At 40.6% G+C, this 16,927-nt stretch overlaps 1 protein-coding gene across 1 annotated transcript in view; it reads left to right on the top strand.

Annotated features, from left to right (window-relative positions):
- The window catches only part of PARP8 (poly(ADP-ribose) polymerase family member 8), a 182,978-nt gene that overhangs the window by 94,318 nt on the left and 71,733 nt on the right, over positions 1-16,927 (top strand). Inside the window, exons 3-7 of the mRNA XM_030567250.1 lie at positions 1,656-1,693; positions 2,392-2,481; positions 4,809-4,879; positions 8,529-8,606; positions 15,423-15,517. Of these exons, the coding sequence (XP_030423110.1) occupies positions 1,656-1,693; positions 2,392-2,481; positions 4,809-4,879; positions 8,529-8,606; positions 15,423-15,517 (372 nt within the window). The remainder of the gene's footprint in view (positions 1-1,655; positions 1,694-2,391; positions 2,482-4,808; positions 4,880-8,528; positions 8,607-15,422; positions 15,518-16,927) is intronic.

The raw sequence follows: 16,927 nt of genomic DNA, 5'->3' as shown, positions 1-16,927 counted from the left end.
TTACGTTTTTGGTTTTCTTTCAACATCAGAAGTAAGAAATCTATAGGAAACAGACAGATTTCCTCCTGAATTTTAGGCGTTAAACTAGATTGGCAGTGTTTCTAATAAAAATGCAGATTTTATTTTTTACTCCAAATAAACATCCCTTACTTTTTTAAGCATTTATTTATTTTTAACCTTGTGAACACATCTGCCTTTTTAAATTGCTTCTTCTATGTGACACATCATCATTTAATTTTAGTCTGGCGGTTAGATTTTCTCCTTATACTCTCTCAGATGGAGGAAACTTCAAAATTTTGTGCAGATTTTATTTAGGAGTTCCCCTTCCCCACTCCAGGCTGTTACTAGGAGCACAACACCTTTTTCTTTTCTTTTCTTTTCTTTTCTTTTCTTTTCTTTTCTTTTCTACTTCCTAATCTTGATTTCCTTTTTCATAACTTCAAGGTTTCCAATCATCTCTATCTCTTTTTCCCTTTTTCATGGTTTATGCACACACATCTATCTTCTGTCCTCTGTCCCACTCTCCACTGGGACTAAATCATAGATACAAGGCACCCTTGACTTCAACTGGCTTTTGGATCAGGACCTAAACTTGGTTGTAGTTGTTTGCAGAATCTGGCCTGAGGATATTTTTAATCCAAGGACCTGATCCTGAAAGTCCTATGAATGTAGAATCACCTCTTGATTCCACTGGGAGTTCTATCTATGGAGAATCAGCACTATATTTTTTTCTCATCAGTTTTACACTGATGTGACCATGGCTATTACACTGTGCACACACCAGAATGAATTATTTAGATATGCAGGTAGATGTATATTTTATATATATGAGTTCTGAAAAGAAAAGTACATGAATTATACAGTGGAAAGCTTTCAGCATGCTACAAAAATTAATTTTCTTGGTGTAAAATAAGGATGCACATTAACCTTCTTAAAAAAATTAAGTCCATGGGTCTGATTCAGCACTTAGCTACCAGTGGGCAGACTTCTACACCAGTGGTGGGCAACCTGCGGCCCATCAGGGTAATCCGCTGGTGAGCCGCCAGATTGTTTGTTTACTTTTGCGCCGTTCCCAGCCAATGGCAGCTGCAGGAAGCGACAGTGCCACAGGGACGTGCTGGCCGCCGCTTCCCACAGCTCTCATTGGTCAGGAACGGCGAACTGCAGCCACTGGGAACTCCGGGCGGCCATGCAGAGGTAAACAAAGGGTCTAGCAGCCTGCCAGTTGATTACCCTGATGGGCTGCAGGTTGCCTACCATTATTCTACACCTATACAATCCCGCTGAAGTCAGTGTTATGCCCACATGGAACTAATTGTAGCATTGGGACATATGTATACATTTAAACAAATAAAACATAGTAGGCTCAATGGAGGCAGTGAAATATTACTGTAAAGAGAACACTTTATAATGCAATGATGATATTTTTAAGACAGTTTAATTTAGACCTGAGCTGGTTTAGCAGAAGTAAACCTTTGAAATGGGGCATTACATTTTTGAGCTAAGCACTTCAAAAGCTATCAAAGTAGCTGTTGCCTCCTGTCTTAGAAGCTATCAGAAATCTATAAATAAACAGATAATTCAGAAGTAGAGAAAATTCTTATGCTGTTATTGTTATTAACACCCTTCTTTCTTTCTTTTTTTGTTTCTTTCAGCATATCTTATTCAGTACATGTCTCCGAGGATTATCCAGGTATAGTGCAGCATTCTTGTGCTTGAAGCAAATATCATTGTTAGAGCAATATTCAAAGGTTCAGATGAAGATATCTGAAAAAGCATTAATGTGTTCTAGGAGCTTCTTTTTGCTAATCATTTCTTGTTAGATTGTTTTCACAGTCATTTCTCCTTTTCAGCCTTCATTTGTCAGCCAGGTCAGAGTGAGAAAACCTGATTCACGAGTTTAGCAAGAAGGGGGTTGTGACGCTTACCGTGTCTTAAGCTGTCAATGATGATAATCTAAAAACAACCTAATTCCTGTTTGGTATGAAATATATAGCTTGATCCAGTAAAGTGCTGAACATTCTGGCTCTGATCCAACAAAGCACTCAAACATGTGCTTGAAGTCAAGGGACTACTTGTGTTCTTAATGTTAAGCATGTGCTTAGGTGCTTTGTTGCATCAGAGCTGCACAGGAGGGCCATCCTACCTAGAGCTCGTTGCAAGATCAGGGCCAAAGGAAGTTAACCTTCCTTTCTCCTACCCTTACATGTTTTGCATATTTAGGCACTTCAGCACACATAGGAGACCCACAGATATAAAATAGTTCCTTTATGTCACAGGTGGAAGCATACTGGTGGGGCATCCTGGGAGGCTGCTTGGATGGTGTCATTGGGGTGTGGATCGGGCCCTTATTATGTACCCATTATCCTAAGAACTGTTTCTCTTTTATAGATAACACATATGTTTCCAGTTCAGATAATGATGAAGATGTGTTAGTTACAACAGAGTCAATCCCAGTAATTTTCCATAGAATCGCAACAGGTAATATTGGGTCACAAATGATTTTTCAAGTTAAAGTTTTGGGGGGGACTGCAGGATACTGCCAGTACATAAAAGATGATATCCCAGTACGTATTGCAGTGCGTCTTGTAGTTTTCTCACAAGCTCATTGTTAGGTATGGTCAGACCTTTTGGAATAGAAGCAACTAAATTATATCTTTTGGGGAGTGTATAGGCAATATGTGTTTTCACTCATAGCATGGCTTACAATCATGCTAAAGCAATTTTATTTGAATGCAATGGGACACACTTGCCTATCATTAAGGCTACCCAACGCTTCCCTTTGTAAGACCTCATTTTCATTTGCTTATCACTTTGCTAAACTTTAACCATTGGGATGAACATTTCTGTCAGGTATCTACCTCAGGCTGATTTTTTTAAAAATGTTCAGCAGAAATGGTTTAGCCATTTTTGAGAACAAAGCTAGGGAAGAACACATTGTTTTGACCATGTTAAATAATTCCAGCACCATTATCTTTGAAAAGCTCTATCAACCTCATGCTTTGGAACAGAGAGTTGAAATTTGCCTGGGTAGTGTCAGAGATGTGCCTTTTGCCAACCCCATGAAAATCTGCCCACATTTGGCTAAGTTATAAGCTTTTAAAAATCACAGTTCACATATGCTCAGCTGCTAAATTCCCCAAAGATTCTGTCCACAATGAGCATGTTGCATAAAGAGGCTGACTTTTCCTGCAATTGCAGCTCTGAGCTGCTGCAAGCTGTGCTAGGTTTGGGTCTAGGCATGTGAACTGAGAGTAGGAAAATTCTCCTGTGCTCTCAGTGACTCTCCTGCAGGACCCAGGCAGTATGGAGAAGGAAGCTGTCAAATTGGACCCTAGGGAGGACAAGAGCTGGAGTGGCAGGATCAGTAGATTGGGAGCCTGTGACTGGAAGCTGCCAAGGAGGAGAGAAGAAAACGAGGAGTGGGAGTTGGGGTGGGATGAGAGGCAAGGATGGAAGCTGAGACTGGCCGCTGGGGAACAACCTGGGATTGGCTGGGAAAGGGAACTGCCACTGGCTGGTCAAAGAGGGTGGGACTGGATGCCTGGGAAGGAAACAGGGGCTGGGGATGGGGGACTGGGAGCCAGTGGGTACAAAGGAGACTGCACAGGCAACCTTAGTTCTGTTGTTTCCTAACTTTTGAGTACTTGACTTTGCAACCTTAATACTGTTATTTTAACATAGTTTTTTGTGTTTAACATAGAATTAGCCTGAAAAATATATTTTCGGTGCAGGAATGGAAAACTGGTACAAAGTTGCTAGAAAGAAAACAGTTTAGGCCCTTAATCTGATCTCACTTAAACTGATGTAAATCCGTGGAGTTACAGAGAAGCAAAACAGCCATGAGATCCTAATCAGACCCTTAAAATACATTTCTTTCTTCAAAGATACACGTATTATAATATTTTTAAATCAAGTGTGAAATTTTATATTAAACATCAAAACAAAACCTTTGTCTCTGTAAAGAAAATGAAATGACTTTATTTTGCCAATTTCTTTTATTCTTATGTAAAATCCAATTAAAATCAATATCTCAATTGCCATCTTGTAGCATTCCAGCAAAGAAGAAATTTAAATTGGCACCCAATAATAGCGACATGTACAGTACAGACACTGCACACCCAGCTAGCACAGCTATAAATAGCAGTGTAGACAGTGAGGCATGGCTTGGGCAAGTACAGTAGAGTGCCCTACACACCTGAACCTCCACGGTATATACTCTACATGGCTCTCTACACTCCCAAGCAGTGCCTCCCAGGGCATTTACCTGGCTATTATAATGTCCTGCTGCCTGCCCTCTGCTGGAGCCTTTCCCTGTTGTCTACATGTTGGCCAGAGCCTTTCACTGTGGCATACAACCACACACAGTGCAGTGCAGTAAGTGTGGCCACAGCCTGCCATTCACTACAACGAGTAGCTACATATGCAGGTCCTGTACTCTACACACCTCCGTAAGTGTGGACATAGCTTAAGTCTAGTTTACAAGTAAATAAAAGCAATGGGGAAAAACCTATTTATGCAGCATTTTGTATTGTAGAATCATGGATTCCTGAGGCATCTTGGCTTCTCATATTTATATTGCTAGATTGTAAGCTCTGTGGAGCAGGGACTGTCTTTTTGTTCTGTGTTTGTACAACACTTAGTACAGTGGAATCCTTGTCCATGATTGAGGCATCTAGGTGTTACAATAATGCAAATACTACTGCCGCTACACTTATTTCAGTTCGTTTTTTTTAATTACATAAATAAAATGATTTTAGATTTGTCATGGCTATTAACTATTTTCCTTTTTAATGATTTTTTTTTAGAATTAAGAAAAACCAGTGATGTTAACTGTTGCGTATCTATAAAATCAAAATTACAGAGGGAAAATGGAGAGGTATGGTATTGCTTTATTAATGTAGTCTTTATATATTTTTTCATTGGAAGATAGAGTAACAAACTACAGAATATAACTTAATATTTCTTTTGCATTTAATTTGTTAAAACAAACACCGGGATGGAATTCTGGCCCCACTGAAATCAATGAGGCTTTTGCCATTGATATCAACGAGGTCAGGATTTCACTCCAGATGTACACAAACAATCTATAGTTTTGCAAGGAGGCTGTTAAAAGATATGCAAAGTGTTATCAGTCTAGGATGATTGAACCTTCCCCATAACGCTTTCTGCCTTGGAAGTACAACTGTGTCAGAGAAGCTGATCACAAAGCAGTTATCTCCTAACCTGATCTTATGCACAGGATCAGATATTTCAAACATTCACTTCCTAGCTTAGCGCTTACTAATGTGAGCATGACAGTCCCATTGAAGTCAGTGGACCTGTTCATGATAGAGTGAACAATAGAGTATCAGGCCCCATAGTTCCAGTGTGTAATTTATATTTGGTTTCATAACTAGGTCTAATCAAGGAAGTAACATAGTTAAAAAACAGCATTCAGATGAAGTCTTTGGTGAAAATTGGCACACATATTCAGTCTGATACACCCTTATTACCAAGCATATTATCACATTACTGCCACTGTAATCAAAGGGCTTAAGCACTTTATGGCCCTGATTCAGGAAAGTGCTTAAGCACATGCTTAACGTTAAATGTTTTCTCAAATAAGAATAAGTTCCTGAATTGTAGTCTATATTTGATTGTAATGGTTTGCTGGTTTCATCACGTTTTATACTGAGATAGAGGACAACCCTGTGGCAGCGAGGTTTCCTGATATGGTTGTGTTTGTAGCATATAGGCCCTGATTTTGATATAAGAAGTTGCAGTGGAAATTTTTGACTTGCCCTATCACAGAATTTTATTCAATGATCTTTAAAGCTTAGAGAACCAAAATAGTCACAAATTACAAAGTATTATGGAGTACATTCCTGATGAAGAAATATTTTTATTTTAAAAAATTTTAGAGGAAGTTAGATTTATTTTCACGATTAAAAGCTTGAGATAGATTTAGTTTTCATGGCAAAGAAATAGAACTTTTTATAAATTTTAAATTGAATTAGGATCCAAGTAAGATATTTTTAAGAAACCCTGTTAATGAAAATCTTTAACACCAACAGTCTCTGTGAGCCAAACAATCAAAGTCTTTACTTCATTGCGTGATTATATCATACATGCTGGGTTTATCACTCTTCTAGTATGAGGAGTTTCATTTCTCTTTTTTTCTGTTGTTGGTGTGTTTATTTTGTTTATATTTGCAGCATGCTTCCCAGGGATCTAAGGTTATTATTAGGCAGTGGAGACTGAATACATTATTTTGTTTTTCTTCAGTAAAATACTAGCAAAAAAAGTCAAAATTGCTATGAAATTGGCTGAAAATACAATTTTCACTCAATATACACATGCATAGCATACAGTGTGAATTTACTGGCAGAGGTAAGGAGATAAGATTAGAATATGAGGCCGTGGAAATTGGTAGCAAAAGTATATCTCACTTTTCTGAATCTATAAGATTAAAAGGAAAATTCTGTTCAATTCACACAGTTGATTTCTGGGTTATTATGGAAGTTTTGTGCCTCCTGTGAATGCAAAATGTGCAATAGATAAACTGTGGGTCAAATAGGAGAATTTTATCTTTATGATTTTATCAAGTATTCAATTTATGTGAGCTCCTGTTAACATAAGGGCTGTGAATGACAAATGGATTGTGGGAAAACAAGAAATAATGTCCTTAAACAGTTGAATGACGTTAAGCAAGGACTAAAGTGTGACTTTCTGACTTATGTTGATAAAGTAGTACCGTTTTCTATGAGTCGTCCCTATTGTGAGTGTAAATTAATAAGTTAATTCTTTTAAAGGGATTTGAAGGTGAATATTTTATGTAAAATCTAAGTGTTATTTATGTTGTTGACAAATTAATATAGACTTATAGTTGATTTGCTAGAATACATTAGGTTAATGCCCTATAGGTAGGATCCTACCAAATTCATGGTCCATTTTGGTCAATTTCATGGTTATAGGATTTTAAAAATTGTAAATTTAATAATTTCAGCTATTTAAATCTGAAATTTCACAGGTAAAATTCATAGGTAATTGTAATTGTAAGGGTCCTGACCTAAGTTCCCTCTAACCTGCACAGGCGTGCAGGTGCCTGTTAAGCCCCGCACAGGGGCACAGGGCTGTGGCGGGGAGAGGCGCCCCTTCTGGCTGCCCCCAGCGCGGATCTACAGCAGCGGGGAGAGGCACCCCTCCTTGCCAGCCAAAGCACAGACCTACAGTGGCAGGGAGAGATGCCCTTCCCGCCGACCAAAGCCTGGTGGGAAGAGGTGCCCCTCTCTGCTGGCCAAAGCATGGACCTGCAGAGGCAGGGAGAGGTGCCCCTCCCTACCTGCCCCACCACAGACCTGCCCCATCGGATGTGCTGCAGCCAGGGAAGAGGAGCCCCTCCCTTGGCCCAGCCCAGCCCCACTGGTGCTGCCATGTCTGGGGAGAGGCGCCTGTCCCCTGGCCACAAGCTGCCACAGCAAGAGAAGGGTGGGGGGGAGTCTTCTTTCTCCCCACTGCAGCCCTGGGGCAGCCTGCACCCCAAACCCCTCATCTGCGGCCCCACGTTGGAGTGTGCACCCCCCTGCACTCCAACCCTCTGCCCCAGCCCTTAGCCCCCTTCTGCACCCTGAACCCCGCATCCCCAGCCCCACTCCAGATCCCGCACCCCCAGACCCCAACCCTCTGCCCTTGCCCTGAGCCCCCTCCCACACTCTGAACCCCTTGGCGCCACCACACATCACTTCCATAATGGTGCACATAACAAAATTCATTCCACACCTGGATGTAAAAAATTAGAGGGAACACTGGTCCTGACCCAAAAAGTAATTGTGTATGTGGGGGTGGTTGCAAGGTTATTGTAGAGGGGATTGTGGTACTGCTTCCCTTGCTTCTGAATGGCTGCTGGTGGTGGCGCTGCTGACTTTGGAGCTGGGCATCTGGCAAGTGGCGGCTGCTGGCCAGAAGCCCAGTTCTGAAGGCAGAGCCACCTCCAGCATCAGCGCAGACGTAAGGATGGCATGGTATGGTATTGCCACCCTTACTTCTGCACTGCTGACTGCAGAGCTGGGCACTACTTTCAGAGCTGGATGCCTGGGCAACAGCTGCCCAGCTCTGAAGGCAGCGCAGAAGTAAGGGTGGCAATACTGCAATCCCCTAAAATGACCTTGTGACCCCCCTGCAACTGTCTTTTGGGTCAGGGCCCCCAATTTGAGAAACACTGGTCTCCCCCATTAAGTCTGCATTGTATAGGGTAAAAGCACCCAAAAGACCAAATTTCACAGGGGTGGGGGGACCAGATTTCACAGTCTGTGATGCATTTTTCATGGCCAGGAATTTGGTTAGGCCCTACCTATAGGGACACAGTTTAATTTTGCCATTCATTGGTTGAATCAGGCCCACAATCCTCTTGCTTAGAAGTTACTAATGAAAACTCTAAATAAAGTGTGTGAAGTGTTTATTTGTAACATACATAATTACAAAAAGAAGAAAAGCAAATGTCATTCTCCTGTTTCATTTGCTAACCTTTATTTATTTTTTTAAATAAGGACTCCAGGCACAATAGTGCAGTTGAAGAAGATTCTGAAGGAGATAATGATTCTGAAGAGTTTTATTATGGGGGACAGGTAAGGGAGAACATTTTCCTAATAATTTGCAAACAATGTCCTTTGAAGGCTTCTGAGATAGTTTATTTTGAGTTTTATATTGATCTTCATATTATATTGATCTTCATATTTGTAAGGACAAGAAAACTGATTATAACTTGGATGTTTTTGAAAATGAGATCTATTTTATAGCTTCCAGGAAATACTGTTCATTCTAGAAAGCATATATCCTATTTACATCAATGGAAGCAAAATAGTGTTGTAAACTGTTATGCGTTGCGGTTGACATCTGGTAAAAATAATAGCACTGCATTTTAACGGTAAAAGTGGTAGCTACAAAACTCTTATGATCTATATTATAGTAAATTTTCTCCTTTCTGAGCTCTGTAGTCTAATTCACCTAGAGAGATGCTGATTTAAAAAATAATAATTATATCTCTGTGTCTTTCCCTCTTGTTCCCTCAGCAGAATTATTTATTACCGTATCCTAGTCCCTACTAGAAATTAAAATGTTCCCTTTGTACTTATTTCTTTTGAGAGGTCAATGGAGTGTTTGACTAGGGCACTCTCTTTACTCTTGATGTCCAGAAATCATCAACTAAGGGGCCAATACATTCAAACAGTGTTCATGGAGGTGGTTTTTGTTATATAGGCATGCGGCCATCAGGAAACAGACTGAGAACACCATTCCATAAGCTACCAATTAGCTGTTAAATAGTAACAAGTTTTGGTCAATATTTGTCTAGATTGTGTTTGAACTGGTAACATTACATTCTATTTAGGTAGCACCCTTGCTCCATGGAAAGACAGCACAGAGAGATGGGAATAAAATACAGTAATCACCAAAAGCAAAAAAATCAACAGCTGTGATTGTCCCGAATGAGTACAAAATATTGGGTAAGCAAAAAGAGGAAGAGAGAAGATGAGATTGTTAGAAGTGCATTAATGAGAGGAAAAGAGACAGGTTATGAGATGGGATGTAAAATGAGAGAGTCAGGCATAGTCTACACTACTGCAGTAAATTGATCTAAGCTACATTACTTCAAGTACGTGAATAATGTAACTGAAGTAGACATAGCTAGATCCACTTACCATCGTGTCTACACTGCACTGTGTCAACTGGAGATGCTCTCCCACCAACTTACCTTACACTTCTTGGGGAGATGAAGTACAGGAATCAATGAGAGAGTGCTCTCCCATCGATTAGGCACGTCTTCACCAGCCCACTAAATCGATGCCATCACATCGATTGCAGCAACGTCAATTTAGCTCCATAGTGAAGACATGCTCACAGAAAGAGAAAGTGAGTTTTAAAGAGTTTTGTATAAGAAAAAGAAGGCATGAAGAATTAATGCAATAGAAGAATTGTGAGATGAATGAAGAGAGCTAATAGGAAGACAAGTAATAGAGAAGCCACATAAGGATCTGCTATGTTAACTTTGATGGAATAAATGGGCCAAAGTTGTTAACATAACCACTCGCTGACTGACATTAAACAGGTTTAAACAAGGAGTTTGGTATACAGAGACCTCAGCCTGCTTAGTACAATGGCAAAGATACCATTAAAAAAGCCTTTTAACCTATTATCAAAGATACAGAGAAGAAGAGAAAGCAGTTAAAGCATTTTAAATGTTAAGTACTAAGTAAAGCTTTCATTTTGATGACATTTCTTGTTTCCTTTCTCTTTATCTGGACAAGTTTTAAAAGGAAAAAAATAAAAACCTTGTTAGATTGTCTACTAGATGGTATCAGAGAAGGTAATGCCATCCTTTTGGATAAAAGAGAAGATATTAGTTGAGATGAGCTTGAGCAATTGTGGCTGCTGCTCTTGTTAAAATCCTGCCCTATTTCATTCCAAGTGATGTTTTTGATTCTACTGGAGCTGGTAGAGGTGGCAATGTTATCAGTGTCCCTCTCTTTGGCTGCCAGGATTAAGACAAAGAAGATCTGAGGAGATGGTGAGGGTGGCTGCCATGATGGTGACTCTCATGCCAGTAGCCTCCATCTGTTCTGTATTCTTCTCCCAAAGGCTTTATCTTTTAATGACCCCAAAAAGGGAGTGATTGGTGGAATAGCCCATCCCCTAATTATTTTGTCTGCCTAATATCTGACACACCATTTTTGGTTAATTTCTGGTTCTACATCTTCTTTTTCCAGCACAGTCCTTGAATTATATTAACTTGGCCCTTTTTTGTTTGGACTAATTTAGTTTCTTCCTGGTTCTCTCTTTCTAGATATGCAAACTGTTTATAAAGTGATAAATGCCAGTTTAACCACTTGAGAAATACAGCTGGAGAAGAAATTGCTAGTCAAAGATAATCTTACCATTTCTAACTGGTGACAGCTGAAACAGTGAGAAAATTGATTGTGAGAAAAGGGGAAAGTGTAAAAGAGGAAAGCGTTTGGGAGTGATGGTGAAGAAAAGACATAGGCTATGCCTATACTACAGCCTATGTTGGCCTGACTTATGTCACTCAGGGGTGTGAATAAACCACTCCCGATCAATATAAATTACACCGACATAAGCGCTCTTGTGCACAGAGCTTCTCCCACCAACATAGCTTCTGCTGTTCTGGAGGTGGTTTTATTATGCCAATGGGAGAGCTTTTGCTTGCTGGCATAAAGCCTCTTCACCAAATGTGCTGGAGCAGCGCAACTGCATCTGGGCAGCTGTGCTGCTGCAGTGCTGTACGTGTAGACGTGCCCATACTGTCTTGGTCATAGCGGAAAGGTTTGAATCACCTGTACATAATTTCCCCAAAAGATACAGTTGGGTAAACAGTTTAAAAGTAACTAAATGACTTAGGCACCTAAGTCCTATTGATTTTCAGTAGGAATGAGGGCTTGTCTACATTAAGAATTCATTCATGCCAAGGTGGGGTGTGAATCTACCCTGTATTAGCTTGCTGCAGACCGTCTTTGTGGACACTGCTGACGCACAGTTTGTTAATGTGCTTTGATGCAGTCTTCTTTGAAATGGGATTTAGGAGTTATCTTCCTAAATCTCTTAAACTCTTTTTAAGAGGTCTTACCCACTATTATATTGGGACAAAGAAATCTGTATCATGTCTCAGATTAAATGTGGAGACTGTCTAACAACAAGTCATTCAGATACGGTAAACTTATCAGACCTTTCACTTTTGGGACTTTTAACTCTTATACTTGCTGTCTGTGAGAGTCTTTGTGTGCTCTTCCTTTGAATCTCTACCCTCTGTACATTTTCAGGAGATAACAGCAGATCAGCTCTTGTTGAAACAATAACACCATTGCTTTTGGTTCTTTTACATGCTGCTCTTGTGGCGTAAACTTGCAGATGCAGTTGTGAAAAGCCTCTGCCTTTAATCAAAGTTTCCACTCACCTCTGCATGTTCATAAATGTGTCTAGGGCTGTATCACAAGGATGGGCAATATCTTATATGATATGTTCCTAATTTGGCGTTCCTCCTTGCCAATAGGGGAACACAGAATTTGCTGCCCTTTCCAGCCCTTAGCCATCCATTACCAAAAATTTTGTGAGGAAGCATTATATTGGGGAGCCAGGCAACCCACGTATTGTTCTGGACAGATTTTTCTGATGTTTCATACAATAGGGAGAAAAAAGATGACAAGTCAAGTATGTTGTGATTGACAGGATAATCACCCTTCTCCGTTCATAAGGCAGGACTCCATAATCATCTGTGCATCATGTCAAGATTTATGTTGTTTAAGTCAGGGGTTCTCAACATTTTTTCTTTATGAGCTCCCACCCCCACCCCCCAACATGCTATAAAAACTCCATGGAACATGTTTGCTGCAACTGTTTTTCTGCACATCAAAGCCAGGACCAGCATCAGCAAGCAGGGCAATTGCCCGGGGTCCCACACCACAGGGTCCCTTTGAAGTTAAGTTGCTCAGGCTTCATCTTCAGCCCCCCTTGGCAGGGCTTGGGGCCCCGGCTTCAGACTCATGCAGTGAGGCTTTGGCTTTCTGCCCTTGGCCCTAGCAGGTCTAATGCCGACCCTGCTTGGTGGACCCTCTGAAACCTGCTTGTGTCCCTCCAGGAGGCCCTGGACTGCTGGTCGAGAACTCTGGAGTATATGTATATAGTGTCGGAATTCTTATTTAAAAAAAAAGAAGATAGCTTTTTCTCTCATCTAACATGAAAAAATAAAGGATGAGCTTATGATTCTGTCAGCAACTTGAGAGAGTAATGAGGGTCCAAATTTTTTTCCTTCTTAAGGGGGAGGGGTATAAGGATGGGAGTCCTGCCACCTCACCTTACTTACCCTCTCCCTGACAACTAATTCTGTCTGGCTCAGCAAAATGCCAGTCCCCCAGCAGCAGCATCGTTTTCCCCTTCCCTATATTAGACCCTAGCTTCTGCAGCACAGAAGATAGGAATAAGACTCTTTCCAAAGCTATGCCTTCCATCTTTGACCAAAATAAGTCAGTGATACACTAGCTCAGATCCCTCCCTTTCCTAAATGTTCTTAGTATGTCTGATAACCTTGTGCTTCTGCTACACTGATGAGTTTCAGATGGGCTTCAGATTCTTTGATGAATTCCAAATGTGGTCAAATTATCATTAGCTAATTTTAACTTATAAAGGGGGATCAGATGAGTACTGTTTAATTCAGTTGAAATGTGCATCTCTAACTGTCAAACCTGATACAGACCACTGAATTTCAGAATTAGAATCCCACTAGATATGATGTAGAAATCAAGGGCCCAGTACTACCATCAGTTATGCCTGTGTAACAACAGCTGTTGTCAGTGGAAAGTCTACATAGATATTTGAAGGCCAGAATTGGACTTTAGTGCTTCATTCTTTGTCTTTCTCAGTGAGACAAAGCCAAATTCTGCTCTCATTTCATTTTGCACTCATCCAAATCTGGGAAATTGACTTCTGTAGAGTTACTCCAGATTTAAACTAGTGTAACAGTATACAAGGTGACCGCATCATCTGTAGCAGGGGTGGCCAACCTGAGCCTGAGAAGGAGCCAGAATTTACAAATGAACATTGCCAAAGAGCCACAGTAATATGTCAGCAGCCCCCCATTCGCTACTCCCTTCCAGCCCCCAGCACCTCCCACATACCAGCAGCCGTGCCAGTCAGCCTCCCTCGTCCTCCTCATGCTCCCGCCTGCTACAATCAGCTGTTTTGCAGTGCACAGGAGACTCTGGTGGGGAGCAGGAAGGAGCAAGGGCATGGCAGGCTCGGGGGAAGGGGCAGGGGCCTTGGGGGAAGCGGTGGAGTGGTGGCAGGACCTAGGGCAGAGCAGGGAGTTGAGCAGTGAGCACCCCACAACACATTGGAAGTTAGCATTTGTAGCTCAAGCCTCGGAGTCAGCAGCTATACAGAGAGCCTCATATTAACCTCTGAAGAGCTGCATGTGGCTCTGGAGTCACAGGTTGACCACCCTTGATCTATAGGCATTCACTGTAAAAGCATTTATGGATTACAATATTTTTTCCTAAAGGACAATACCTGATACCTTTAAAATGGTATGTTGTAGATCCTTATAGAGTATAGACAAATATAACTTATTTGGACCTCGTAAAGTCTAATCAAACTATCGGTTTTGTTCTATGATCTTAAACTTCCATTGGCTGTTTCTACCTCCCATATGCAATAGAGATATGCAACGATACATATTATTAACACATTGTCAAAAGGAATAATAAAGAAGGAAGATTATCTTAGGTCATGTCACTTCATAGTTTATGGTTTTGTAGGCTATAATAATAATAATAATAATAACAAAGTGATGAGTTCTAAGTCATTTAGGTGCTTTTAAAAATTATATACTATATCCCTAATTAATTATTTTCTAGGTGATTGATTTCCTTGTCTCATGTGACTTTTTATCAGTTTATATTTTTTTTTTTAAATGAAATGGTTTTAGATTGGAGAAATATTATCAAGTAGAGTTATACAAATCTAGGAAGAAAGAAGGACTTCAGTGAGGCCAGGATTTTGTGCTGTATTTTTGGGTAGTTTCTACAGAGTCCCATAGATTTCATCCCTATTAAATTCAATAGGATTTTTCCATAAGAGATATTTATTAGTAGTAGTAGTATTACTACTTCTGCTACTTGTATTACTGTGTGCTTAGGAACCTGAATCAGGGACCAAGACCTCCTTGCGCTAAACACTCTACAAAAACAAGAAGAAAGACTGTATCCCAAAGAGTTTACAATCTAAGCATAAAACAAGAGCAAACAGATAGATACAGACAGAAGGTGGAATACAAGGAAACAATGAGACAGTATGGGTCAGTATGATAGTGGTCTCAGCATGCAAATGGCCTAGCCGTTTCAAATTTTTTATAGGCATCATGCCAAAAGAGAGTTTCAAGGAGGAATTTGAAGAAGGACAATGAGGTAGCTCTGCCTGTATTTGAACTTGGAATGAATTTTGCCAATTTTACACAATTTTTGCAAATAAGTTTCTCCTTTCCTATTACACAGCCAATTTGTTTTTTCCCCAGAAAAAAAAATGAAATTGGTCAAATGTTAAGATACTAAATAAATTCACCAACAAACTGACATTTATCTTCATAGAAAGGAAATATTGAAAGTGAAGCTTTTCACTTTTTTCACAAAATCGCTGCTTTGTCAATTTTTTTCCTCTCTTTTTTTCATATGGCCTTAGCAGCAGCTTGTGTTTTGGTACAGTACCATGGTAAACATACCATCAGTGGATCATGGAGGCATACAAAAGAAGAGAAAAGACCAGATGAAATTCATGGAACAACTTGAGTAACACCACCATATTTGCACTTAGAATACTATGAAAATGTTGCTGCTAGTAAAAAAATAAAATAAAAACTCTCACCATATTACATTTATCTGCAGGTTAACTACGATGGAGAACTTCACAAGCACCCACAGCTGGAAGCTGATTTGACAGCAGTGAGAGAGATCTATGGGCCTAATGCAGTATCTCTCAGGTACATCGTTTTAGTGGGTAAAATTTTTGTCAGTTCTGTGGCTGGAAAAAGGACATAAAATTGGTAGTCAGCAGCTTAAGTTTAGGGAAGTGAAGCTTGTTGGCTATATTCTGGCATGTCTGACATGTTGCAGACAGGTGTTTATGCAGGATCGCCATCACAAACTATACAGAGGGTCATAACTAAGGTTACGATTTAGTCACAGGTATTTTTAGTAAAAGTCATGGACCAGGTCACTGGCAATAAACAAAAATTCATGGCCCGTGACCTATCGATGACTTATACTATAAATACCCCTGACTAAATCTTGGGGGGAGGGGGGCACCCCAGAGGTATGCTGCTGGGGGTGACGTCTATGGGGGGTGTCCTGGGGGCCTGTTGCTGAGGGGGTTAGCGGCACCAGCTGCCAGGGGATGCTGAACAGTGGCTGCTCCAGCCACCCCGGGACCACTGCTCAATCCCCGGGGCCAGCAGGACTGGTCGCTACTCGGGCAGTTCCTGGAGCCAGCTCTCTGGGGCCGCCTGAGCAGTGGCCGGTGTGGCTGGCTTCAGGGCTGCTCCAGCAGCGTCTGGTGTGGCTGGCTCCAGGGCCGCCCGGAGCAGCTGGTTGCAGAGCCACTCCAGCAGCGCCCGCTGTGGCTTATCCCAGGGCCACATGAACAGCTGGTCCTGGAGCCTGCTGCTTGGGCACCCCTGGGGTCAACCACATTGATCACCGCAGAAGTCTTGGAGGTCACGGAAAGTCACGGAATCCATCACTTCCGCAACCTCCGCGACAAACACAAAGCCCTAGTCATAACCTACAGATTTCTAGGCGGATAATTTATATCAACTAACGGAAAGTGAACGAACATTATAATGTAGCAGTGATGATTCTGAGCTCTGCTTTGTAGTGTTGTTGAACTTGCTAACACAGCTGCCTATGCTCAGAACAATTTCTTAAGGCACCATCTTGTAAACATTGAAGTCAGTGAGAGTGTTGCTTTTAACTTTAATGGGGACAAGATTGGGCTGTTATATTTTGATTAAAATTACTGTTAAGCATAATTTCATTCCAATATTTGTTAAACTATCTTTGCTCTGTCATATAGTCCATAATGTTTTCATGAGGTATTATTTTAATAATAATAATAATAATAATAATAATAATAATAATAATAATACTAACATTATGACCAGGATGCAAGATTTAACAGATCTGGTTGCAAAGTGATGGAGAAAATATCACCTTGATAATATGATATGAGACAAGAAATAAAAAACTATACGGGACCTAATAATCATCTTGCATATATTGCATGTTGCAATTTCCATGAACCTATATAATATGTTGACTATTTTATTCTAAGAAAAATGATATTGTTTAAAACGAAGTTGTGGTGCTACTGAATAACATGCCCATTTAATTTA

Source organism: Gopherus evgoodei, chromosome 6 (assembly GCF_007399415.2).
Source record: "Gopherus evgoodei ecotype Sinaloan lineage chromosome 6, rGopEvg1_v1.p, whole genome shotgun sequence".
NCBI lineage: Eukaryota > Metazoa > Chordata > Testudines > Testudinidae > Gopherus > Gopherus evgoodei.
Note: the sequence above shows the minus strand (reverse complement) of the source record. Positions and strands in the feature narration are given on the sequence as shown.